Below are 27,336 nucleotides of genomic sequence, written 5' to 3'. Positions count from 1 at the left end.
TTTCCAGGTTTCCCATGGGTTGGAATGCATCGGCCTCTGGGTTCAGATTTGACTTTTCAATGCTCATTCCATCTTGGTTATCCCCTCTATTTGAGTTTACTTGTGCTTGAGGGACTTCATGGACAATGGTTACTGTTGGAATTGTGATATTCTCCTGAGTGGTGTGTGGATAGTAGTGCTCCACTTCCGCTTCAGTTTCACACTGTTGCTCTGGTTCCCCTTCCTCTTGAGGTGATTTGCTTTCCTGAGGGGTTTGAGCTTTTCCTCTCTTTTCCTTTACTTGTTCCACTTCATCTTGAATGGAGGGAGATAGAAACCCGCAGGGCAACAGCAAGTCTCGGTGCAGTGTCCTCTCTGGACCGTCCGACTTACCTGGAGCTACAACGTAGACTGGGGAATCTGTTATGTGCTTTACAACTTTGTACACAGTACTGCTCCATCTGTCTGCGATCTTGTGTTTACCTCGTATTGAGACATTTTTGACGAGGACACGGTCTCCTTCTTCAAGGATAGACTCTCTGACTTTGAGGTCATACCTCTGCTTGTTGCGTTGAGCAGACTTTTCACTGTGTTCAATTGCAAGCCTGTAGTTTTCTTGCAGATTTTCTCTCAGTTTCTTCACATAGTCGGTGTGAGTGACTTTCTTCTGCCCTTCTGGATTGAGTCCAAACGCCACGTCAATGGGGAGGTTTGGCTGTCTCCCAAACATTAACTGGTAAGGAGAGAATCCAGTCGTGTCATTTTTAGTGCAGTTGTATGAGTGAACTAACGGCTGCACGAAATCACGCCACTTGACCTTGTCTTCCTCCTGGAGAGTCCCCAGCATCTCCAGAAGTGTCCGGTTGAATCGTTCAACGGGGTTACCACGTGGGTGGTAGGGGGTTGTCCTTGTTTTCTTTATCCCCAACAGCTGGCAAAGGTCTTTGATGAGGGTGGACTCAAAATCACGACCCTGATCGCTGTGAAGTCGTTCAGGCAGGCCGTAGTGGACAAAGAAATTGTTCCACAGGGTCTTGGCTACTGTCTTTGCCTTCTGATCAGCGGTGGGGACAGCGACGGCGTACTTGGTGAAATGGTCGGTTATGACCAAGATGTTTTTCGTTCCACGTCCATCAGGTTCCAAAGACAAGTAGTCTATGCAGACTAACTCGAGTGGTCGACTGGTCTGGATGTTCACAAGACGGGCAGTTTTCTCGGCTTTGGCCTTACGGCGGATACATCTCTCACAGGTTCTGACTTTCTTTTCAACATCCATGAACATCCTTGGCCAATAGAAGCGAGTGCGAACGAGATCCAATGTTCTGTCCATTCCCATGTGACCGACTGTGTCGTGAAGACCTTCAAGTGCAATTTCTCTGTACTTCGAGGGAAGAACGAGCTGGTAGAAAGGCTCTCCTCTGTTCATGCGTTTCCTGTACAGAACGCCATTGTTTAGTACAAGCTGATCCATCACTCTAAGCATGAGTTGGACTTCTCTGGCTTCCTGTTGGCGAACACGGTAGGTGAGACGTCTCCCCGTGTTGACAATGTCCATGACTCTGCTGATCAGGGGATCGTTTTGTTGCTCTGCAGCCCAGTCTTGCTGCGACATCCTAGGCAGGGTGCTGGATCCAGGCAGTAGGTCAGCTTGAGAGAACTCTGCTGGGATAGCACTCACATCAATGGCAAGACACTCGACGATGACAGGCGAGTGGCTGCCCTCTTCAGTGTCTGGAGCTATGTCTAGCTCATGTCTTTGGCAAACCGCTTTGACAGCTTCTTTGGGGAAAATGGGTTCACCTCCTTCATTCATGAACTTTGAAATGAATTGTTTCACTCTGTCGTCTTCGACTTGGGTGCTCTGATCAGGTTCAGCCCTATCATGGGGACGTCTGGATAACCCATCGGCATCAGCATTTCTCTTGCCAGCTCTGTACTGTATGTTGAAGTTGAAGGTTGACAGGGCAGCAAGCCACCGGTGCCCTGCAGCGTCGAGCTTGGCAGACGTCAAGACGTAGGTCAGTGGATTGTTGTCCGTCATGATGGTGAACTCAGCGCCGTAGAGGTAATCGAGGAATTTGTCTGTTACAGCCCACTTGAGCGCTAGGAATTCAAGCTTGTGGGTGGGGTAACGTCGCTCACAGTTGGAGAGGCCTCTACTCGCATAGGCGATGACTCTCATTTCGCCGTCTTGTTCTTGATAGAGAGCTGCCCCGAGCCCATGCAGACTGGCATCAGTATGTAAGACATATGGCTGCCTGGGGTTGGCAAAGCCAAGGACTGGAGCGGTTGTCAACTTCTCTATGAGTGTTTTGAATGAGTGTTCACATTCTGAAGTCCATTTTCCATCAAATGGCCGTTTCAGGTCAGAGTTTGAGAAGAATTTAGAAGTTTTTGACTTCTTCCGGGGTGGAAGGTAACCAGCGGTTAGAGCGTTGAGAGGTTTGGCGATTTTTGAGTAATCCTTGACGAACCTCCTGTAATATCCGGTGAATCCTAAGAAGGATTTCAGCTCACTGATGTTGTTTGGCCTGGGCCAGGTTGTCAGAGGGGTGATTTTCTCAGGGTCCGTTTCCACTCCGTTCTCCGAGACTATATGGCCCAAGTATTTGACTGACTTCTTGAAGAAGTGACATTTTTCAGGTGATAACTTGAGACCGAACTCCTTAAGCCTGTCGAGAACATGCATAAGGCGCTGTTCATGTTCTTCAAGTGTGTCGGAAAATACGATGAGATCATCGAGGAACACAAGGACTTCTTTGAGGTTGAGAGAGCCCATGCATTTCTCCATGACTCGCTGGAAGGTTGATGGAGCATTTGTGACCCCCTGGGGCATCCTGTTGAATTCCCAGAACCCCATGGGTGTGACGAAAGCTGTTTTGTGTTTGTCCTCTTCAGCCATTTCCACCTGGTAGTAGCCTGACTTTAAATCCATGACGGAGAACCACTTGGATCCTGTGAGAGAAGCAAATGTTTCCTCGATGTTGGGTAAAGCGTACGCATCCTTTATGGTCTGGTTGTTCAACTTCCTGTAGTCGATGCATAGGCGGATGGCGCCGTTCTTCTTCTTGACGACCACTATCGGTGAAGCGAAGGGACTTTCTGATTCTCTTATGATGTCAGCATCCAACAGCTCTTTCAGGTGGAGTCTTACAGCTTCATAATCTGATGGGTGAATGGGCCTCGCCCTCTGCTTGAAAGGTGTTGGATCAGAGAGGCGGATCTTATGCTTGACTGCAGTTGTGTGACCGTAGTCGAGGTCACCCATTGCAAATACTTCAGGGATGGAATTCAGCTTTGTTGTGATCCGCTCTTTCCACTCCTCTGGGAGAGGGGAATCACTGAAGTCAAAAGTGATTGCGTTTTCGTGGCTTGTTGTGCTGGTAGCCATACATTCAGCAGGCGGTTGTGACACTTTTTGTTCATCAGCTTTGTTTGATGAGGTCGGCAGTGGGGAGAGAGTGAGTGGAATGGAGAGCTCTGCTATACTGCGGTTCGCTGGCACCGTTATGTTATGTGCTGTTTCATTCTTGAGCAGGACAGGGACTTTGAAGGATGTCTGTCGAGGGCTTGACATGACGTAGCTACAGAAGAACAGACCACTGGGTAGCCTTGATTGAGTGGGAGGCTCCACTAAGAGAGGGACTCCTGTACCCGTGGGCACCTTTCTGGTGTAGCCATTCAACACCATCTTCTCACCAGCTGGGATTACGATGGCTTTCTTGCATTGCAGCTTGACTTTCCTCACCTTGCCTTTGTTTTGTTCGATGTTATTTATGTTGCACAGGTTTCGGACAAGGGGTACATTGGTGCCTATGAGGACAGGAACCTCTGTGTTGGACCTGCAATCTGGAACGATGAGGGCTAAGGTGCTGACAAGCTCAGATTTGCCTGCAATGCTCTCTGGGAACAGCATGTTGACCTCGACGTAGCCTAGGTATGGCACAACTTGACCTCCAGCGCCCTCCACTTCAAGGATGTCATTGAGAGGCAGGATCGGCAGAGTGGACAGGTGAGTATCATGAAATGACTTGGAAATTGTAGTGACTTGTGAGCCTGAATCAAGAAGTGAATTACACTGGATTCCTTCAATGGTGACGACAGCAGTGGTTTTTGGGCCAACTAAGCTGCTGAGGAGCTTGTCTTCAGTGGACTCTATCTGTGCACATTTGGCTTTTCTTTGTTTCTGTTTTATCTTGGGACTCTCATTTCTGTTTGTGGCTCCAATATGTCCCTCTAGTGGAAGCCGGTCCAGTTTAAAGGCAGACTTTGTTTGGCTCTCCATTCATCTTGTCTTGCTTTTAATTCTTTGTACTTTTGGTCAACAGCTGCTTTGTTGATAGGGTTCTCACATGTCCTAGCTATGTGGCCATCATCACCACACCTGAAGCAGAACCAAGCCCTAGGTTGGGGTTTGGGTGTCACCTGGTGAGCTTGTGTTTTGGCTCGATGTGTGGGCGGTTCTTGGCCTTCTGCTGCCTCGGTCTCGCGTTTTCTCAGTTTCTTAGACGTCTTGGTGTTAAGTTGCAGCTGCAATTCGGCGAGCTGCTTCTTCAAGGTCTCTGTCTCAGAGATATATGCCTGTAACACACTTGCATTGGGATCAGTGTAAGGAGACATGTCAGGTACAGAGTGCACATTCATAGCAGCCTTTGGTTTAGAGGTTCCAAAATGGCGGTGCATCCGATCCAGTTTAGTCGCCCTCCTATCCTCTTCTGTCCGCAATTGTAACAGCAGTTCTGCAAAGTCAAGAGATGCCTCATGTTTCAGCTCCAACTGCAGTATGAGTGTGTGGTCCCAACAGCCGCGTTTGAACTGTTTTAGTAGGTGATGGCTTGCAGCAGACTGACTGACTCCATTCCTCTTCACAGCAATGCTCAACAGCACCTGGAGCCTCTGTAGAAAATCCGATGCCCTCTCTCCTGAGTTTTGATTGGTGTTCAGGAACCTTGCGAAGATTTCATCACCATCCTCCACGAGACCATAAGCGGAATCCAACAGCTTCACATATGCTCTGGGGTGGGCGGAAAAGCCTAGCTGCTTGACGACGTCCGAAGCTGGAGGAAGCAGACTCTCCAATATTTTCCTACGCTGAACATCCACTGGGACTCCATCTTGAAACATCAGGTCAACATGGAGGCACCATGTTTCAAAGTCAGCCTCACCTGGAGGTTTTGGCATCTTGCCGGAGAAGGAGCGTAGCCATTTGGATTGGCTTTGGGACGTGGAGGTGTCATTTTTGATGATGTGCTCAACCACAATGCGTTGCACGTCAGGTGGGTTCAAGTAATCATTTCCCAGTTTCAATGTTTTAGCTTTGATCATTTTCCTCCGTACTGCGGATTGGCCCTTTTTCTTGTTTGGTACTTGAGCCTTGTTGTCTGTTTCAGGACTTAGCTGAAGTGGGATGGGCTTCGCTAGGTCAAGCTTCTTATTCTTGGAACTTCGTATGAGAGGCGTAGTGCTATGGTCAGAGTGAGCAGCACTGTCCTCAGAGGAGTCACTGCTATTGCTAGAGTCAGAGGAATTATCTTGGGGACGAGCTAAAGTATGTGCAAGTACTTTAAGACTGTCTACGTACCATGTGACTGTGGTATCGTTTGTGTTTGGGAGCTCAAAGGGAAGGTTTAACTCAAGCACTTCCAACGGCATTTCTGAAGCAAACTCTACGATGACTGTACTGTCATCCTCTTGTTCTGTGCTTGGAAGCCGCACTACTTTAGCTACAATTCCATACGACTGTAGAGAAGCTATGATATCGTCATTAGTATCTGTTTTGGTCAAACCGGCTATGCAAATGGACCGCTTTGCATTAATACCGTACGTCTGTTCAATGTAATCCATATTGTATTTTGTATGGTGTTCTGTATTTATTTGAACTATATGTAATAATAATCTATATGTTTTTTTAATTATTATTATCTGTAATAATCTGTATTTTTTTCTGTTTCAGGGTTTCAATTTGACCGGAATATAAGAAGAGTTTCACTTTGACTGGAATACAAGAAAAGATGCAAAATTACAGTTTCTGTTTGTAAACATCAAAGAAAATAGATTTAAAACCTTGTCCGTGGTCACTTTAAATCCTCCTGGCTGGCTCGCCACAAAATAGGATGTAACACTTATGGGCCGTTATACTGTAGCTTAGGATAGCACAATATAATATCAAGAAATGCAAATTCTGATTAGGCTGTATCTATTGGCAATGGTAACGTTAGGTACGCTCAAGGAGGATAAATTGAATGAACAAGGACAAAGGTTTAAGAAAAAATGTAAACACAGGTTTATTACATATAAATGTAATAAAAAAATAGAACTCTTCAAGGTATAGAATTATTTTCAGTGCATAGGATTATTGTTTTCCCAACAGGTAAGTATTCAGGTAAGCATTCAGGTAAACATATTTAGGTAAACATATTTTCCCTTAGAATAAAGTAAAGTGCACTTGTAACATGTAACATGTAAATAACAAAATAAACGTTGGCCAATAAGAAAATATAAAGTTTGTCTGTCTTTGTTTCCAGTCAGTGTTCAGTGTTTTTTTTAGTCAGTGTCCATCTACCCGGGTAGTATGATTTTGTGTCTTTGGAAAGGGGGGGGGGGGAAGAAGATCTTAGCTGAGTGAGAGAACAGATGATGGACAGTTGAGTTGCTCCCTTTCACTGGACACGATGGAGAAAGAAGCAGCAGGACGTCACACCCTCCACGAGTGCTGGCCCACACTCCACTCCACGATGCTTGCTGGGATTTGGCTCGCCATCTAATGGCTCTGGTCTTTTAAGGCAATCAAAAAAACCAACCTGCATATAGCAGTAGTTGTTCTAAATTAAAATCTGTACTGTACAGTATATTTTCTATCCAAAATGTGAATTAAATGTCGATGAGTAACACAATGCATTCGCTGTGTAGCCTACACGCACATGAACTAGCCCAACTCAATGACATAGGCTATCAAGCAATACCACATAACACAGCAACATTGGCTACAACATTCACGGTGAAATCACATAGATTCATACATTCAGTCTGTCTCCGATTGGTTTTTAGCATTAAATCTCAAAGATACACACATGAGGAAGCATATCATGGCACATTCAGTATTCACCAAATAGCTATTCACTACAACGAAGCTACGTTAGCTACCGTTAGCATTAGCATTAGCTAGGGTGATACAACATGTTTCAGCCAGAGTGAACTCACCGAAGAATCGCTCACTAGTGAAAAGAAAATGCTGGTGGGAGTCTGAATCGTCCTTAAAACAAAAAGATCCAAAGGATTATGCTTTCTGATCCACTTAAAGAAAGTTAGGAGTTTAGATAGAGGATATATCTTTCAGCTGCGTGACGTTAAATTCAGCGCGTCTCTGCATTCTGGAATGTTCTCTGGAATGCGAGAGAAGAAGAATGGGCGTCTAAAGAAGCTGCGGCGCGCATAGCACCTCTACTGGTGAGAATGGGAACACTCAGGTTGTAAGTGTAGTGTAATGCAGTGGGCAAGTCAACTAGGGAATGTATGAAGCCAGTTCTGGAATTCCATTAATTCGAAAATCCCGCCGGGGGGCGCACGTCAGGTCCGGAAGTGACGACACGTACATTGGCTCCAATGTAAAAATGAGCCGACTTCTCTCTCGTTCTGTGTCTTAAATAAACATTTTCCGAATGAGCTTATGGTCTGAATAAACAATTTCAAGTCTTTTTCATGCTCTCCTGGGCTCCGTTTTCTAAATTATGGTCCCATTTCGAGTAAAAGAGCCGATAAAAATTATAACTTTGGGGGCGGGATTTTCTTTGATTTACACCAGCCACAGGAAACCAGATGATTCCAACCAGTTGCCAAGGCAGGCTAGCTAGCTAGCTAGCAACGTAGCCAGAGATTAAAAGTAAAATAACAGAAACAGCGTTACCCTTATGATATTTTAATGATGTTAGTAGACACACGTAATAGTATAGATCCCCGTTATGAGGTATGTTGATCAAAAGAACACCTAAAACGCTATATCGAAATCGGGTTTTAGTGGACGGGCAGAGCTGATCTGCGGCTAGCTAGCTAGCAACGTAGCAACAGTATAGAGCCCCCGAGGTCTGTTGATCAAAAGAACACCTAACGCTATATCGTTATGTAATGTGACTTGTGACATGATCACCACATTTCAATAAATATAACGTTTTTGCACATTTGAATGCTGCTGGTCGTTTGTTTAATGCTGTATATATTGGACATTTAAAGCTGATACACAATTGTGTTGAGGTATTCCGCAAAGCTCAATTAAAAATATAACGTGTAACCACGTGTAACACTTGAAACAATCAAATTTAACTTTTTCACAGCAATACACAGTCCAGCCCACCATGGTATGGTTAAGGATTGGAACCTTGTTTGAATTATATCGAAATATATGGTGTAGCATGTAATGCAGTCTGTTAAGATACTGTAAACATATAGATACTCTGACACAGAAAGGCAGACGAGCTAGCAGCAGGGATCTTGTCACCCTGATTTCAGATAAACTTGTCTGTCTAGTAGCTAGACAATATTACTGTACCATAATACCACAAGCTAAAGGCAGCATACACCAATGGAAGGATGGGTAGCATTTGTCATCCAGGCTATACAGTAACGTTAGGCTATTATAAAGTTATGAAACGCTGATTCAGACGTTACAATAATATGACATAATATGAGCCAGTTAGCCTAGCTAGAGAGAGTAATTTCAGACCACCAGATATCACCATATTTCATTTCAATAAATATAAAGCATTCGTTGATTGAAGCAGACTGCTGATCGCTTGTTTCTCCGTCGTCATGTCCTCATGGTCCAATCTTCGGTTCGTAGTTCGTGTTCACTCGACATCAACAATCTTTATATCACATCTGATCATTTTATCCAACCTGCCTCTGACCAGACAACTAATGGATCGTTCTGCGCGATCATATTTGCGACATTCAGATACATGATAATATACAACAAGGCTATCTTTGTTGACAATGTTTATTGACAAAAGCATTAAAACAAGCAAATATAACAATATTCTCCGGTCACTGGCAGATACTAGCTAGGCTACAACTTGTTCAAAGCAAATCTCTCATGTCAGCATTTGGCTTGTGTGTTATGGCAATTTCCTATGTTGAAACAACTGATCAGCAGTAACATGTAGTTTAGCGTTAATCTCAGGAGAACAGAATATTATAGCTTTGATCGTCACAAATCATAATCCTCTGTTGTGTGTCCCATCGGTACTGGACGCGCCTACCCCTGGAAGAAACGAATTAGACACTGTTAATCACTGTATAACGTTAATGTCTGCTTACCCAACACTACGTGCGATTGGTAAATACTGTAAATGCAGAGGTGGATAAAGTATCCAGAGGAGTTTAACCCCCTTGTTCCCCCTCATTGATTGATAGTTGATCTAACGTTAGCTAGATATATAACGCTATAGCTGGTAGATCATATGAGTATGCTTTGAGTCTGCCTCATCTCAAAGAGGTAACCTAGGTAAACAGAACTGCGTTTGTTTTCTGTCTACGTCCGAATCTGTGCAGCATGCAATACTAGACACTGTTAATCACTGTATAACGTTAACGTTTGCTTACCCAACACTACGTGCAATTGGTAAATACTGTAAATGCAGAGGTGGATAAACTATCCAGAGGAGTTTAACCCCCTTGTTCCCTCTCATTGATTGATAGTTGATCTAACGTTAGCTAGATATATAACGCTATAGCTGGTAGATCATGAGTATGCTTTGAGTCTGCCTCATCTCAAAGAGGTAACCTAGGTAAACAGAACTGCGTTTGTTTTCTGTCTACGTCCGAATCTGTGCAGCATGCAATACTGTTTAACGTTGTATAACGTTAACTTATGCTACTCTAGTCTAACGTAGCTAGCGTTAATGTCATGCTATGTAATTAGCGTTACCTTAGAAAATAAGATTACCTCGATTTTGTGGAAGATGCAAGCGGCAGGCTGGTGACGCCGCGCGAGGTCTGGAGGAAATAATACTCTGGTTTTTCTTCGGGCTATTGTATTCAATGTGAGAGCAATGGAGCAAGGCTAGCAATAGCAACTAACGTTAGCAACATTTGTTAGCCAAGCTAACGGCTAGCATGGAAAATAACATGAACAAGATGGATGCCGTGGCGGAGGAAACCCTCCCCCGAGTCCCGTCCACGCTCACGCCCTTTCCTGTTTTCCCGGCTCCAGGTTTGAACAGATTTCCCACAATGCAACAGGAAAATCCATTCATCCAATCAAACGAAATCAAACAATATCGGGAAGTGAGCTTCATTTTGCTGTGTCAAAAACATATAGCTAAGGTGGTCCATATTATGTACTGTCAATGGTGTAATGCAAGTTAGTTTAAGTGGTAAAACTAATGTGGGTTACATCGGCATAACTACATGAAGTGAGTGCAAACCACAGTCTGGACTGACGCTCATATTCAGGAATGTCCTCATGTGTTCATCACTGTTTTGAACACCAGAGAAGGGACGTTACAGCAGAGTGTGTTTGTTTTGATTCCCTCCTCCACCAAAATCTCTAACCTGGTTGAATAACCGGTTACCAAAACTGTCCAATAAATTACATGTAGGCATTTGTTGACCATGTGACTTTTGTTTACAACCTCTAGTTTGCTTGTAATTGGACAGTGTCAACCAGAATTAACCCAATCCAAAAATGCATTAAAAAAATTAGCTCTTGGTGTGATTGCATTCCAAGGGGCAAGCTCCGGTTATAAAAAAAAATTGAGGTGCTTTAAACCTGCATTCTTTCAAATGGCCTGCAGGGGGAAACTCCACGGGCTGCACAAAGAAGTCTGATTGAAGATTGTATGGAAGTCTATGGGGAAATGACCCTACCTTTCACTTGATGTATGGCCTCAGCAAACACTTTCCTAATGAGTTGATGGTTTCAATCGCTAGTTTCAAGTCTTCTTCAATACAGCATGATGTTCATTTAGTCAATTATGGAGTCAATTTAGAGTCAAATAGACCAAGATGGCGACGGTCAAAATGCCAAACTCGAGGCTTCAAAATGCGAGTCCCCAAACCAATGGGTGACGTTACAGTGGCTCCATGCATAATGTGTACATGGTCTGTGTTGCACCCTACATGAAGTCTTTACAGTGGCTCCATGCATAATGTGTACATGGTCTGTGTTGCACCCTACATGAAGTCTTTACAGTGGCTCCATGCATAATGTGTACATGGTCTGTGTTGCACCCTACATGAAGTCTTTACAGTGGCTCCATGCATAATGTGTACATGGTCTGTGTTGCACCCTACATGAAGTCTTGGGCCTCAGGTTTAAAACCTCGATGGGAGCAGCTGGAGAGTAGACGAGAGTCCGCTCCCTCCCGTCAGTCTCCCGTCAGTAACTGTCTGTCTCTGCCTCACTTCCTTTCAGCTCATCCAGCATCAACAAGCACTGGGAGGCAGAGCTGGAGGCACTAAAGGGGAACAACGCCAAACTAACAGCAGCTCTGCTGGAGTCCACAGCCAACGTCAAGCAGTGGAAACAACAGCTGGCGGCCTATCAGGAGGAGGCTGAGAGGCTACACACACGGGTACCACTCAGTGACCGCCCTGAATAGAGGGAGACACACCTTAACCCAAACATGTCCAGGACTGTACACGCCCCACAGTGCATGAGTAGGGATGACATATAGACCTAGTTATTCTGAGTTTGTTTGAGCATGATCTCTGGATCAGTTGACTTCATCTGTTTTATGGAGAATACACTAAAATTAGGCAACTTGACTTGCTTGTTCATGAACTGTGAGCAAACATGGCTTACAGTATAGGCTGCACATATTACATACATTCATGCTTATACTGCTTAAATACAACAATGTGCTTTATTTGAAATATTATATCCCCAAACATCATGGTATGGTCATATAGATGTAGTGTGTTGTGGTTTTTGTCTAACAAAGAACCCAAAAGTATGTTTTCCAAATGTGTGATGACTTTAAATTAATTTCCATACGGAAAGAGGATTGGCAAATTTGTCACCAATAGTGTTGCAGGGATGATGTTTTTAGTGTTGCAGGGATGATGTATTTAGTGTTGCAGGGATGATGTTTTTAGTGTTGCAGGGATGATGTTTTTAGTGTTGCAGGGATGATGTTTTTAGTGTTGCAGGGATGATGTTTTTAGTGTTGCAGGGATGATGTTTTTAGTGTTGCAGGGATGATGTATTTAGTGTTGCAGGGATGATGTTTTTAGTGTTGCAGGGATGATGTATTTAGTGTTGCAGGGATGATGTATTTAGTGTTGCAGGGATGATGTTTTTAGTGTTGCAGGGATGATGTATTTAGTGTTGCAGGGATGATGTTTTTAGTGTTGCAGGGATGATGTATTTAGTGTTGCAGGGATGATGTATTTAGTGTTGCAGGGATGATGTTTTTAGTGTTGCAGGGATGATGTATTTAGTGTTGCAGGGATGATGTTTTTAGTGTTGCAGGGATGATGTATTTAGTGTTGCAGGGATGATGTTTTTAGTGTTGCAGGGATGATGTATTTAGTGTTGCAGGGATGATGTATTTAGTGTTGCAGGGATGATGTATTTAGTGTTGCAGGGATGATGTATTTAGTGTTGCAGGGATGATGTATTTAGTGTTGCAGGGATGATGTATTTAGTGTTGCAGGGATGATGTTTTTAGTGTTGCAGGGATGATGTTTTTAGTGTTGCAGGGATGATTTATTTAGTGTTGCAGGGATGATGTATTTAGTGTTGCAGGGATGATGTATTTAGTGTTGCAGGGATGATGTATTTAGTGTTGCAGGGATGATGTATTTAGTGTTGCAGGGATGATGTATTTAGTGTTGCAGGGATGATGTGTTTTTAGTGTTGCAGGGATGATGTTTTTAGTGTTGCAGGGATGATGTATTTAGTGTTGCAGGGATGATTTATTTAGTGTTGCAGGGATGATGTTTTTAGTGTTGCAGGGATGATGTATTTAGTGTTGCAGGGATGATGTATTTAGTGTTGCAGGGATGATGTATTTAGTGTTGCAGGGATGATGTATTTAGTGTTGCAGGGATGATGTATTTAGTGTTGCAGGGATGATGTATTTAGTGTTGCAGGGATGATGTGTTTTTAGTGTTGCAGGGATGATGTATTTAGTGTTGCAGGGATGATGTTTTTAGTGTTGCAGGGATGATGTATTTAGTGTTGCAGGGATGATTTATTTAGTGTTGCAGGGATGATGTTTTTAGTGTTGCAGGGATGATGTATTTAGTGTTGCAGGGATGATGTATTTAGTGTTGCAGGGATGATGTATTTAGTGTTGCAGGGATGATGTATTTAGTGTTGCAGGGATGATGTATTTAGTGTTGCAGGGATGATGTATTTAGTGTTGCAGGGATGATGTATTTAGTGTTGCAGGGATGATGTATTTAGTGTTGCAGGGATGATGTATTTAGTCTTGCAGGGATGATGTATTTAGTGTTGCAGGGATGATGTTTTTAGTGTTGCAGGGATGATGTATTTTTGTAGGCCAACCCGGAAGTTAGCATCGCCCTGAATTCCGTTGACAAAAAGCCAATGGGATTTTCCAATGGATTCTGGAGTATTGCAGAAAATAAGCCATGTGGCAAACAAAAGTTTATGATACTTAGATGTGTTCATTCTTCCCGAATGAACACCACTTTATGATTTTAGAAGCGTAAATATGATCATCAGAAATCACGATTGCCCGGAAATGTTTCAAAAATCATAAAAGTGGTGTTCATTCGTGAAGATTCAGCTAAGAAAAGATGATCTTGCTGAACAAACCCTCTAATTATCATACGTTTTAGATAATCGCAGACCTAACAAAAAAAACACTGACTTCGAGACGAGGGAACTCATGCGAATGCATTTCTTGGTTTTAGGACTCATACTATGATTCCTAGTTAAAGTCGAGCTGAACCCAAAAATGGCTTTTCTTTTCTTTTAGTTCAAATACCTGGGTATGCAGTGCACCTATAATGTATGCAAAAAAATCACAAAAATCTAATTTCTTTAGTTTTTCACACTTTTTCACATCAAAAGTTCATTTTTCAAGATTTCATTGATAACAGTAATGTACAGTTTGCTGACGTCACCTAGTACTATCAAATTTCTACCCCATTTCAACCAATCATATCACGACATGCAGCTGTCAATCAAATCTTCATTTCAGGATAATTTTCTCTTCCAAATGAAGTCGAAAATGGCGCCTAGTGCCTGTCATCTGGCAGAATTCCTATCCCATAAACTAACTACTAACTTGGCCAATTGTTAGAAACATGAACAAAAAACAAAAACTATAATCTCTAAGAATGCAAAGAAATGTAACTGGCTCGTTAAAACACGCATTCCAGGAATATTATAACGATAATGGCGCGCGCCTCCGAGCCTGACAGCCTCCCTGGCTGTCAGGGGTCGTCTCTCAGAGATTCCAGGCGGGCGGGCAGCACCCATGCATCGGATTGTCCGCTCGCTCCGCACGAAGCCGGTGGCTGCCTGGTACTCCGCGGATCCCACTCGCGTAGCACGACAACACGCTGAATCCCACCCGATTTGGGGGTGGAACACGCCAGGATTGGCCGATGCCAAAGCCAGTCGACAGAATTGTCAAATCAAATCATCGACACTGTATATGGTCCGCCTCTCAATTTGTTTTCAGTCTGAAACGGACTCGGATGCACGTGACGAACGGGTTCACCTCGACTTTAAAGTACAATACTAGAACTTGCTGCATTCTTGAATGTATGAATGAGCTACTGCTCAACAGAGAAAACAGAATATGTGTTCTTTGACAGCACCCAGGTGTAGAGGTACTGTATGAAGTGCCTGACTGACACACCTGATACGGGTTCTCGTGATGTGCGGGTGATGCGACGGTAAACGGGTGTGTTTGTGCTGCAGGTGACGGAGTTGGAGTGCATGAGCGGTCAAACAACAGTGATCAAATCTCAAAAGACGGAACTCAACCAAACGATAGAAGAGTTGGAGTTCGCTTTGAAGGCCAAAGAGGAGGTATGTTTTGAGTGTGTTGGAGGTATGTTTTGAGTGTGTTGAGTAGGTGTTTGTGAGTACCGTGATCTTATTTGTTCCTAATATCAGTTCTTTCTGTCTGTACTGACTTGCAGGAATTGGAACAGCTTAAAGTAGAGGTGGAGAGTGCCAATGAGTTCCAATCTCAAAAAGACTCCCTGACGCAGAAACTACAGGTGAGTAATATGCTCCCTTCAAGTCCAAGTCGTGAACTCGTGTTTACTGGGCCAGAAGTCGTGTACACGACATGCTTGGCATTCAAGTGGTCACGTCGTGAGCGTGCGCAGTTGATTAGAAGCCACCGAGTCTAACAATTTAGCTAACGCTAGCTAGCGAGTGGCTAACTACGTTTTTACAGGAAATGCAAAGGCATCATGACAGAGGGGGAAAAAGATGAGACCGTTGGGAATATCAACATTTTCCTCAGACATACGTATAAAATGACTGAAAACCCGCCTTACTGTCACCAAACCCCCTGAAGCATCACTCCAGCCATGATTGCTACACACAGTCTGAACACGCTGTATGTGCAGTAGCCTGCGTGGCTCTTGACTCATTCAAATTGAAAAATGTATAATTGACACTCGAGAAGTAGGGCTGGGTATCAGCACACAATACCTTTTTATTTTATGTATCGACCAAAATAACCCAAGTACCAGTTAAATGATACCTGCATTCAATCGTTTTTGTACGCAGAGCCTAGAAAAAAATTACTATTTGTATGATTTTGTTCACAGCCAATCCCCGCACAATTTAATGTGACGTGTGATTGGCCCACTACCGCAGCAGCTACACCTCATAGTCTGTGGTTGTGAAGTCTTGCATCGGGTAGGCTATATGACAAGAGTCGAATGGAATGAATGAAGTAGGGGGGAAGGTATGGAATAAAGTACTCAGTTGGTATCAGTATAACTTTAAGGTACTGGTATTGGTACTCATAATTTTCTAAATGACACCCAGCCCTATAATGACAATTGTTTACCTTCCTTCAAAGTGGGAAGCTTGGTGCCGAACCAAACCCTGTCATTTGACTGAAGTATCACCATAGTCTGTTATTTAGGCCTGCTAGAACATCTGAATGAGAACGGCATTCACCTGTGAAACCTCAATGATCAGATGTTTAAGAATCCAGGCAGGATTCTGATCGCCCTCGGCTTCTGACAGACCTCCCCCCCTCGAGGGTCTTTGTTGGCTGAAACTATAAAGGCACTCTGTCTCCCTCCTCAGGACACGGAGTCCAGGAACCAGACGCTGCAGGCCCAGCTGAGCGAGCTGGAGCAGCGTCTGGAGAGCGACCAGCAGGAGAGGGAAGCCTTCCGCAAGAGCCTGCGCTCGCTGCTGGAGCTGCTGGATGGGAAGATCTTTGAGCTGACGGAGCTCCGCGACACCCTGGCCAAGCTGCTCGAGGCCAGCTAGATGGAACACACACATACACACCACTGCCCCCATCACCACAGCACACACACACATACACACCACTGCCCCCATCACCACAGCACACACACACATACACACCACTGCCCCCATCACCACAGCACACACACACTGACACACCACTGCCCCCATCACCACAGCACACACACACATACACACCACTGCCCCCATCACCACAGCACACACACTCATACACACCACTGCCCCCATCACCACAGCACACACACACATACACACCACTGCCCCCATCACCACAGCACACACACACACCGACACACACACATACACACCACTGCCCCGGGTGCCCCCATCACCGACCACCACAATGCAGCCAGCGCTAAGAGAGCCTCGGACGTCACCTGCACACCTACCGCATGTCGCCACTCGCATCGTCAATGGCAACGAATAAACAACTTTAGTTCTCTTATTTCGATTTGTATACCACGTGCATAACAAAGTATGTTTACGGTTTACACACAACTTTATGCATTAACACCACACACACACACACACACACACACTTTTGCTACGTTCATATATCCACGTTCAGATCGGTACACGTTTACAGCAGCCTAGTGAAGAGGCTCCGCTCAGATCATGCCTCCCTGCCCTCTGGCCCTCTGGAAGATCCTCGGCTCTCATGGCAGATTAACTCCTGGATGATCTATTTTTGTCTCTTCTTTATCAGACTAGCATTCCATTTAAGAGGACATTGACTTGATTGATTTTTTTTTCTACCTGCTCTCAGTTGCATTCTTCAAACCCATGTCAACACATGTCATTGTCAACCAAATGAACATTCAAGTCAAATAATGAGACACTCAATTTGACTTTCAAGCTTTTGCCAGACTCTGAAACCACTTTTTGTTTTGTTTTGAACTTTAGAGGGTGATGGGGAGGGGGGGGGGGTCGAATGTGATGAGGAGATTACTTCCTGGTTGAATGCTACCAATGTCATCCCCCCCCCCCCCTCCTCTTCCCCATGACTTTGATCCACTGAGGGATTTACCAATGTGGCCGGGGGAGGACATCCTTATCTTCTACAATAAATAAGCAATACAAAAAGGGAGCATCAGAAGTCAAACACTTTCAGGTAATTTACTCCTCTCTCGGATACGAATGAGACAAGTTTAGCCCACGGGGTTTTTATTCAGCTGTGGCTACAATAGTCTTTCTTTCTATACACTTTTCTAAGAATACGAATACAACGAAATTCATAGTGCACTTGTAAAAATGGAATTGTATGTATGGGTGAATCAGATTATTTTGTTTTCTTTCCCTCGTTTTTGTTGCAACTTGTGCTCAAATGATTGAATCCTCGTTTTTGTTAATTTATTACTGACGCTAAAATAACTGTTATTGAAGATGACTCGGATTATCATCAAAGTTGTACGAAACAAAGATGTTTTCTTTCTTTACATCTCATTTTCACTTTTAATGTCTGGGTGTCAATGTAGTTTTTTTGGTTTGGGAAAAAACTGGCAATATTTTTGAACTATTTATCAAAGGAAATGAGAATATAGATACTTGTATAGCAGGTGATGACAGGTTGGATTTGCAAAGAAAATTTTCTTTTGCCAAATAGGTATTTCTCTGTACAGATACAAATGTTGCTGATGTTGCCTTTGGTTCAAAGATGCATCAACGGTAGCGACCTGCGGTACTTTTTTCTGGGGTTTACTATTTGCCAAAAATTCTGTGATGTTGGAAGAATATAGTTATGTATACCTGAAGAACACTATTTAAGGGCTTGTTGTTGGATCCGGTACTTTTGAGAGACTTGAATGGGTTCAGCGGTGACTTTATCACATTTAAATTCTGAATCGTAATATTATAGCTTGAAAGGGAATAACATTTGACTAAAAAGTTTTAAATGTTGATTATGCCACATGCTTAAACACAATTGTAATTTTGAGTTTATAGTAAAACAAAAATGAATGAAAAACATGAAGTCATGTGTCATCCTTTCAGCATTCTAATTTGATCATTAACTAGATTAGTGCTTCTAGTGGGGCAGTTAAGCATAAGAATTGTGCATTTTGTGATATTAAAGCATATCATTTGGTACACTTAAAGCCAAAGGAATTCCAAAAAGAATTGAATATTGGTGCATCATGTTGTGTTGGTGCACCCCTCTCGTTTTGCTTTGTTTTGGGGGGAATGCAGCCACAGACTGCCAGCCTATGGAAATTGTAACTGCAATAAAGTGTAGACTAATCTGACATGGATGAGCTTGGTGTAAAATCATACATTTCTTATGAGGAATTCAAATTTGGAACTTTAGACTTGCTCAGAAGCTTCTTTCTATCTCACAATTCAAGACTCAAAATAAGTGATTGTCATAACTGCCCAAACCTTACAAATTGTCCACACAACTTTATTGCAGTTACAATTTCCATAAGCTGCCGCAAAAAAAAAATCGAATTCCCCCGCACCCCCTTCAAAATTCATGATGCCCCAATATCCAATTGTTTTTGGAATGCCTTTGGCTATGTGTACCAAATTATGTTTTTATCACAAAATGCACAATTGTTATGGAATTTTTAGCTAAGCTGCCCCACTATTCTAGCGTCTTAACACGCATGACTGTGTGGAGAGAATGACTGTAGCTCTGTCCAGATGGGCTTACACATTCGCTCCATTTGTGCCAACAAAAGCCTGGTCTGGTTTGCCCCAGGACATTCATACTAATGTCTTCATACAGGACATTCACTCGAATGTCTCCATACAGACATTCACACTGTCTTCATACGGCAAAGAGTAATCAAAGAATAAGACAGGAAAACATTTTGATGCTTGGTTTTATTTCGAGGGGGGAAATATACTTGGGATAATAGAAAGCAGATAGGAATGTAACGCGGTAGGGGGGGGAATGCATTATGCAACAAAAAGAAAACCTTATAAAGTACATTTACATTTGTATGGTATTGCTTTAAAAATTCTTATTTAATTTTTAAAAATCTGAAGTTTTTAATAAATACTTCAATACTTTTAAGCATGCCGATATATTTTCATGATTTACATTTCATTACAGTATAATTCATATGACATTTTGCAGTTGAACAAATTATTGCACTTACGTTGTGATGGGTTTGTCTTGAAACCAGTCACATGCATAAGGTCATATAACTACAAATTCTACAAACATCTAACAAAGATAGGCAAAAATAATAACAATAATCCAGAACACAATGTCAAAATAGGCCCTAATACAATGAAAATGGACATAGCGGTGACTGATGGGTGTAACTACTGAGCAAACGCAACTTTTCTGCTCCGAGGTCTACAGTCATACAATCAAAAAAGACGCCACTATTCAAGATCTGTGTGCGTGAATGAGATCGATTCAATTTTTAACAATTGCAATCACACAGTCTGAGCTATGATGCATGCAGAAAAGGGTAGTGTGATAACAACAGTTGATTCTGAGATCTCCAAAGACCAAATAAAGATTTAAACACTTATTACATCTAGACAGACCGACAGTCTAGCTGGACAGCAGTTGTAAGTCCATTTGTTTTCAACAGTTCATCTTCAATTTAGCCGTGGTAACTCAGTGTATGACTTTTTTTTTTTTTTTTATCAATACAGGAAAAATCGAGTTTCTATTTTTCGATTAAAGACACGTTTGACACAAGTCATACATAAGAGACTGGTATAAAATCACACACACCAAAAAGAAAAACCAGACACTTAAAAACGCCTCCAGTTAAATAAAAAAATTATGAATAATGAACTTGCATGAAAAAGATCTTTGAAAACAAGGCAGTGAAAAGAGAGACCTCTCATGCTGAATGGGCATAAAAAAAACATAAACCAAACGTAAAATAAATATAAACGCCACATAATGATCCTAATGTCAACTCTGGAGAGCTGGGTGTCTTCTGTTGCCAGCAGAGGGCGATGATGCCTCAGACACCAAACCACCTCACACCAACCAACCCTGCCAAATAGGCTTTGTTTACTTAAAGTTGGTGTATAATGTGACCAATTGGAATATGCCAAACATTTAGAAATGTTATACATACATTACAATGAATTGAATTTGCCCTTCAATGCTAATTTAGAGTCAGCTTTAACATTCCCCCACTAAGAGACCTCAAAGTAAACAGAATGCGAGGAGTAAGGCCTTCATAATGCAGAGTTACTGTATGCTAATTATGACAAAATGTTGAGTAAAATCACATTTCACTACAGTTTATACAATAATAATTTTTTTTACCACTTGGCATTTTAGCTAACACTTGTCACCTTTTACTAAAAAAAAACCAGCACCCTATATTTCCATTCATCATGAACTGACCACCAGTTTTTACTTCACGGGGTCTTGAAGTTTGATCAAATGGTGGGGGAGGCTGATCCCTAGGCGGCATTCAAGAGCATCTTCACAATGTAGCCCGATTATTCATCATCAGGGGAATCATATCAATAAATTTAAATATGAATTTAATCCATTAACCCATCTGAAACAGCAAAACAGCCTATCATTAAAAACAAAAACAAAAGTGAGACGATAGATTCAAGTAGGCATTCATACTGTATGTCAGTATGTGCTGGGGTGGAATGGTATATGTCAAAATATTGACCTGGTCTTAATATTGGTGTAACAGCAGCAATTAGACGGTTGTTTTCTTTTTCACTATTTCTGTCTTGACTGTCATTGCCTGTGCTTTATTCAATATACTGTAACCCTTCTTTTTTTTCTAAGGGAGGGTGGGAGGGAACTGGCAGGGACTGATTTGGGGGAGGTTGCGACAATCTCTGCTAGGGATGCACGATATATCGGCAATCATATCGGTATCAGCCAATGTTAGTCATTTTTTTTAACATATCGGCGGCGGCAGTCCGACGTTGCAATGTTAATATCGGTTATCGCTATGAGCCAAAATCTTCACATTGAGAGGAAAGAATGCTGTAAATCTATGATTTATGGGCTTTTCCAAATGTTTTGGAAATAAAGAAATGCATTACTTTTTTTAAATTCACAGTGTTTACATGTGTTTTTCAGTATGTGCAAAATTTGATTATTGTAGAAATGTGTTTTTATACAGATCATATCGACATCGGTAAATATTGGTTATCGGCCATAACAGCAATGTTAATATCGGTTATCGGTATCGGCCAGAATTTTCATATCGGTGCATCCCTAATCTCTGTACTTTTCCTGTAAACTGAAATGAAAATGAAAATGCCAATAAATATATTGCGAAAAGAATATTGACCTGGTCAGCAGCACAAGTCCACAGGTAACATTCAGTTTAACCATGAATAATGATTTGGAAAAACACCAAAACAGTTAACCATGACTGCCTTCCGTCTGTGTGCTAATATTTTTATGGTGTTGGTGGTCCATGATTATTGCTAAGCTAAGCGCAAGCCTTCTTCACGGGCTCGCAAATTCTTCTTGCTCTCACAGAAGTGCCGTCTCAAATTTGAGAAATCTCCGCAAATGGATGTGAATAAGCAAACAGGTGTTTATTCCATATTTCCTCTGTGTGGGCTATGTGATGTGTGGGCTGTAGAGGTAAACAGTATATCTGCATAATATCCTGCCATGAACTTTCTCAAACGCTGTAGTTCTATCAAATATACAGTAGCATCTTGGGCTATAGCATCAACCAGGTGGTATAGTTTCAAATCACTCCTCCACAATTCCTCCATTGTATTATGAATAATGTATTTGAGTGTCTATTGGAAAAGTCAGAATGCTGCAAAATTAAGACATTAACATTTTTGTTTTGCCAAATTATTTCCACCATGGTAATGAAACTGTAACCCTAAAACCAAGGTGACCAAAGTACGTATGTACCAAATTGAGGATATGATCCTCCTCAGCATAAACTTTCCCATGTAGTGAAACGTATAGTACAATATGGCTACTATTATGTATTTTAATGTATGCAGTATAAGTACTCGTAACATACTCAGTTTTTCTTCTCTATAACTAGAGACTGAGAACTTTCTCACAGCTTTTGTTGTAAAAAAAACTGAGGAAACATTTGATATATATGTGTGTGTATATATATATATATATATATATACAGTATATATCCAAAGTCTTTGGGGAGGCCCTACATATTAGCGGAGAGCAAAAAAAGCATGTTGTTGACAAAGGGGCGTGTTTAGCGGCCGTTCTAAATATTTTTTCACAAGAAGTTCCCAGGTGATTGGTAGGTGGAGATCTCCAATTGTCTGGGAGCCGAGACTACTCCTAAGCAACGTCTAGAGGTCACTGGCAATATGGGGGAATGTAAAAACAAAATCACTCGGTCCAATCAAACTCAAAACAAAGCCATCACAGCAAGCTACAGAATAAGTCTCAGACTTGAAAGAGTGACATCGTGAGAGGTTAGAGATGACAGTTGTATCCAGGTAGGATTCCACAGAAATAACGGAGAAGTCAAATATTAGTGGTCCTTCTTTACAAACACGACACCGAAGTAGGAAAAATGTACTTCGGGCCGGTTTTCTGCGGTTACAAAATCAAGGAATTTTTGTTCACATTGCACCGAGGTTTCTCAAGTTGATTTAACCAGGGTTTTGTCCACTGGATTGGGGACCACTGATTTTTCTCGGTTTTGGCTCTTACACGTCCATGAAGAGCAGGCCGTAGAGATCTGGTGCAAGAGAGTACGCGTGTTTACAAAAAAATATTGTATATTCTTCAATGAGCCAAGCTAGTTTTCCCAGTCAGTGCATGGAAGGCCTTCGTCTTCAGACTCGGACTCGGGCGAAGCCTCCTTGATCCTCCTCAGAGCCTCGTGAATGCTGCGGGTCAGGGCGTCGGCTGAGTGCGGGAAGCCCTTGGCGCGGTGCTGCTGCTCGGGCCGGGTGCGGACCTTCTTCAGCCTGACGCCTTGCCGGATCTGTGCCAGGATGTTGTTGCTCTCGTCGTCGTCCGGGTCGGGAGCCAGAACCCGCAGCTCCGCCTTCCTCAGGTGGAAGCTGCCCCGCTTCAGAGAGGCCAGCACCTCGTCCATGGGGGAGCTCGCTGCAAACACACACACACACACACACACACACACACACACACACACACACACAGGCAGGAGAGTCATACCTCTGGCATTTAATGTATGTCATGTGTCAGAGGGGTGTCCCAGTCAATTTTGCTCCAGTCGCCGAGGCAATCTCAAGTTTTGAGGCACACGTCTCTAGTCAATAACCTGACTCCACCAGATGGGGCAGTATAAGCAAACCCATCCATCTGGCAGCGTCAGGTTATCTAGTCAAGTCCCAAGTCTAAATGTAGATTACCAAGTCAAGTCCATGTCATTAATAATGTCAAGTCTCAAATCTAAATGTAGAACAGCAAGTCAAGTCAGAACAAATCAAGAGTTCAGTATCAATTTAATATCATAAAGAAAACTAAATATCGAGGACTTTTCAATGCAATATGGTTTTAATAGGATAGATTATTAGTTATATGCTACAAATCTTTGTGTTAATTTTAAGGAGAGAGGATATGGGGATGATTTACTGGAGAACCATCTTAACAGAGTACGACAAGTGCAGCGGGCTGATTTACTTAAATCTAGTTCCAGAGACACCTCTTCTCAGGGCTTAGCATTTGTATCCACCTATAGTCCTATATCTAAGTCAGTCAAAGAAGTAGTGAGTAGATATTGGCACATCCTGGAAAGTGACTTTCACATTTCTAATGCTTTTCAAACTTCACCCAGATATTTTTACAAGAGGTCCTCCAATTTAAGAGATTTTTTAGTAAAGTCAGACCTGCCCAAGAGACCCACTCACTTTCTTTCTCGTCCTATTCCTTCTGGTAATTTTCCTTGCCATAATTGTGTACATTGTTATGCCATGCTCAAAGGTAATCATTTCACGCATCCAAGTTCTGGTGTGAACATTAAGGTCAGAGGCAGAATCACATGTAACACTAGATATGTTGTTTACCTGTTGAAATGCCCATGTAATTTATACTATGTAGGCAAAACCAAACGTGAGTTAAAAACCAGAATCTGTGAACACAAATGCTCTATACGCAATCATGATGAGAAATCATCAGTTGCGAGACATTTTAATAGTTTGAACCACAGTTTGAGTGATCTTCATTACATGGGCATTGAAACAGTAAATATGCCACGGCGAGGAGGGAATAGAGGCAAGATCCTCCTTCAAAGAGAGGCCTACTGGATCCACTCCCTTGATACCCTCATCCCTAAGGGGCTTAATGAGGAGATGTCTTTTGTTTGTTTTCTTTGAATGTTTTGTTTTCTATGAATGTGGTGTTTCATGTATAATATACCTGCATTGACTTTGCTGACTCCCTCTGCTGGTCTACCCTGATTGTGCCGCATGGGACCTATAATTAGAGGCACCTGTGCATCACCTGCATGTAATTGCCATTACAGCTGAAGAAGGGCTGCTGCTCGAAACGTCCATTATTGTGTGGCAATAAAACCTTTCAACTTGGAGTGCTGTCCCTTTTCCTTTTTTTGAATTAGACTTGTTTTAGGGATTCAGCACCCAGTTTATATAACCAGCTATAAGTAAGGAGTTGAGCGCGTTATTTCTGATTTTTTAATAGGATAGAAACTTGGTAAGATTATCATGACTGATTTCTACAATCAATTACATTATTCCATACAAATTTAGAAAACAGAATTTGAATTAACTTGTCTGGTGGAACAAATCTCATCATCAAGTCATTTACACAGACACTTGAGTCAAGATATTAGAAGTTGCCACCTCTGTAATGTGTCTAAACTATAAACTCTCAAGTGTTTGGTCTCAGTTCAGCCGCTGACATTAACTAGCAAGCCAAGTAGGCTAATGTTACCATTTTCTTTATAGAAGAGATGATGTCATCATATCAAATCCGCTGAGATGGTACATAGGCTGTACCTGTTCAACACATCCAGTTACAATGTCTCTGTTCAAAGAGTCTGCTCGGCCAAAACAACATTTTGGAATCCGAATATTGATGGTGAGCTTCAGCCTTACCTCTTCTCCACTGTGAAGAGTCCAGAGACGCCGTCTTCTTCAGCTTCTTCCTGGCCGTCAGCAGCTGGCTGCTGTCAAAGAAGCGAGGGGAAAAGGGAGCCAGGGGTAACGGAGGGGATTCGGACCCGCGGTTGTGGTGCCGCGCCGGGCTGCCGAGGGGCTCCCGCTCCCCTCCCTCGCCCGGCTGCTCCTCTGAGGGTGGAGGAGGTGGTGGGGGAGGCGGTGGGGGAGGGGGCAGTGAGAGGAAGGCCGGGGCAGCAGAGCGGGGCAGAGCCGAGAGCGGAGGCATCGAGCTGAACGGAGGCAAAGAGTCAACAGTGTCAAGAAGAGCGGCCGGTCCGACTGACGCGCCGTCACGGCCACGTGGCGGCGCGGAGAGTTCTGGGAGGTCCAAGACGCTGTCGGTCTGGACGCTGGCTGCCTGGGTGCCCGGCGGTGAGAGAGGGGCTCCCGCTCGCCTCCGACTGTGAGTCTGGCTCAGACGCAATCTGCTGGACTTCAGAGTCACCTGGCCTGGGTAGCGCTGTGTGGGCAAGAGTCATTTAAATGTAAATCAGAGTCAATGTGCACGATGCATACAGTATACGCATTCACCCTCCTTCATGAATCTGGAGTGTGTATGTAACCCAGTGGTTCTCAAACTTTTTCTGTCATGCCCCACTTTGAAGGAGGAAAAATGTTCATGCCCCACCGCCCCAACACAATTGTAACAAAAGGGTCCAAGTTTAACTTGACAAGATCTTAACTTATCAAGATCATGACCATCCCTTTCTATTTTCTTTCAGTAATGTTGTCCAAATAAAAAAACAACTTCCATTTCAACTTTATACAAAATGTTGTGACTGCTACATCTGTGCTTTTTTAAATAATAAATTGAAATAATCAAACAGAAATTGCAATCACTTTGCTAGAACAAAGTTAACCAGATTGCTCCATCAGATAAAAATCTAATGAAATGTGCAATCACTTTGTTATAACGATATCAATAAAGTTCTATCTGTGCAAAAAATAACAAATATTTGGCTTATTATCACTGTATTAGTGGCTGCAATGAACCTGTTTTGCACTGCACATCTTTTCAAAATAATAACAATAAAGTGCAACCTGTGCATAACTGAACAAAACAAGTTCAAATGTTTGGCAATATGAATGAACCATCCATGGAATGAATGCGAAGTCACTACAGAAGCGGGGTTCATTTATTGCTCACCGGGAAAGAAGTCAGACGTCAAAACATTGGTTCCGCGCTGCATTTCTGCATTTCCCCCTGCGCCTTCCCCCCTGTTTTGCCACTGCGCCCCACACTTTGAGAAACACTGATGTAACCGATGAGAGGTTGACGGAGCTGCACATTGGCAGACAGTGGATGTGTGAGTGAGCTCCTACCTGTTTGAGGCTGCGAAGTCTGTCCAGAGTTCTCTGTCTCTCCTGACTCACTCTGGCATTTCCCCTCGCCTCTTCATCTTCCTCAGCTTCTCGCTATACAGGGAAGAGGAACACAGGCGCTCGCAGGTTATCACATTTGCAATTTGATAGAATAACGAGTGTGCTAGCTAGCCATTTGGAGCATGTCCAATATTGGGATTAGCATAGATAGAGCAACAGCAAATAGACACAAGTTAGCTAACAGCATCTAGCGTCTCATTGTAACTCATCCTCTGCGACGCACCTACAGACTCCGCCAGCACAGATTAAGACACAGACAAGCCCTTACGGAGATGCTCGATCCCAACCAACTAATAAAACTGCAGGTCATACCTGATGCAGTGCCTGAAGGGGACTGGGGTCGTCGTGGCTACCTTGGTGCTGCTGTATCTTCTGGTTGTGATTGACAACACAAATTTCCTATTAAAGAAAACAATGAGATACATGATGTATTAGAATGAGATGCAGCAATGTTATGGGAGATGTCTTCAGGAGGCCACCACAACGGCTAA

At 42.8% G+C, this 27,336-nt stretch overlaps 2 protein-coding genes across 3 annotated transcripts in view; one reads left to right on the top strand and one right to left on the bottom strand.

Moving 5' to 3' along the window:
* homer1 (homer scaffold protein 1) overlaps positions 1–18,376 on the top strand; it is a 42,168-nt gene extending 23,792 nt beyond the window's left edge. For both annotated transcript variants that reach the window (XM_083641001.1, XM_083641002.1), the window contains 4 exons: positions 11,387–11,546; positions 14,876–14,986; positions 15,100–15,180; positions 16,232–18,376. In XM_083641001.1, the coding sequence (XP_083497127.1) occupies positions 11,387–11,546; positions 14,876–14,986; positions 15,100–15,180; positions 16,232–16,420 (541 nt within the window). In that variant the 3' untranslated portion in view covers positions 16,421–18,376. The remainder of the gene's footprint in view (positions 1–11,386; positions 11,547–14,875; positions 14,987–15,099; positions 15,181–16,231) is intronic.
* A 4,739-nt stretch (positions 18,377–23,115) lies between these two features.
* The window catches only part of jmy (junction mediating and regulatory protein, p53 cofactor), a gene marked incomplete at both ends in the record, with an annotated part of 49,652 nt that continues 45,431 nt past the window's right edge, over positions 23,116–27,336 (bottom strand). The window contains 4 exon segments of the mRNA XM_083641348.1: positions 23,116–23,429; positions 25,400–25,922; positions 26,786–26,878; positions 27,158–27,244. Of these exon segments, the coding sequence (XP_083497474.1) occupies positions 23,116–23,429; positions 25,400–25,922; positions 26,786–26,878; positions 27,158–27,244 (1,017 nt within the window).

Source organism: Poromitra crassiceps, assembly GCF_964638095.1.
Source record: "Poromitra crassiceps genome assembly, chromosome: 8".
Classification (NCBI taxonomy): domain Eukaryota; kingdom Metazoa; phylum Chordata; class Actinopteri; order Beryciformes; family Melamphaidae; genus Poromitra; species Poromitra crassiceps.
Note: the sequence above shows the minus strand (reverse complement) of the source record. Positions and strands in the feature narration are given on the sequence as shown.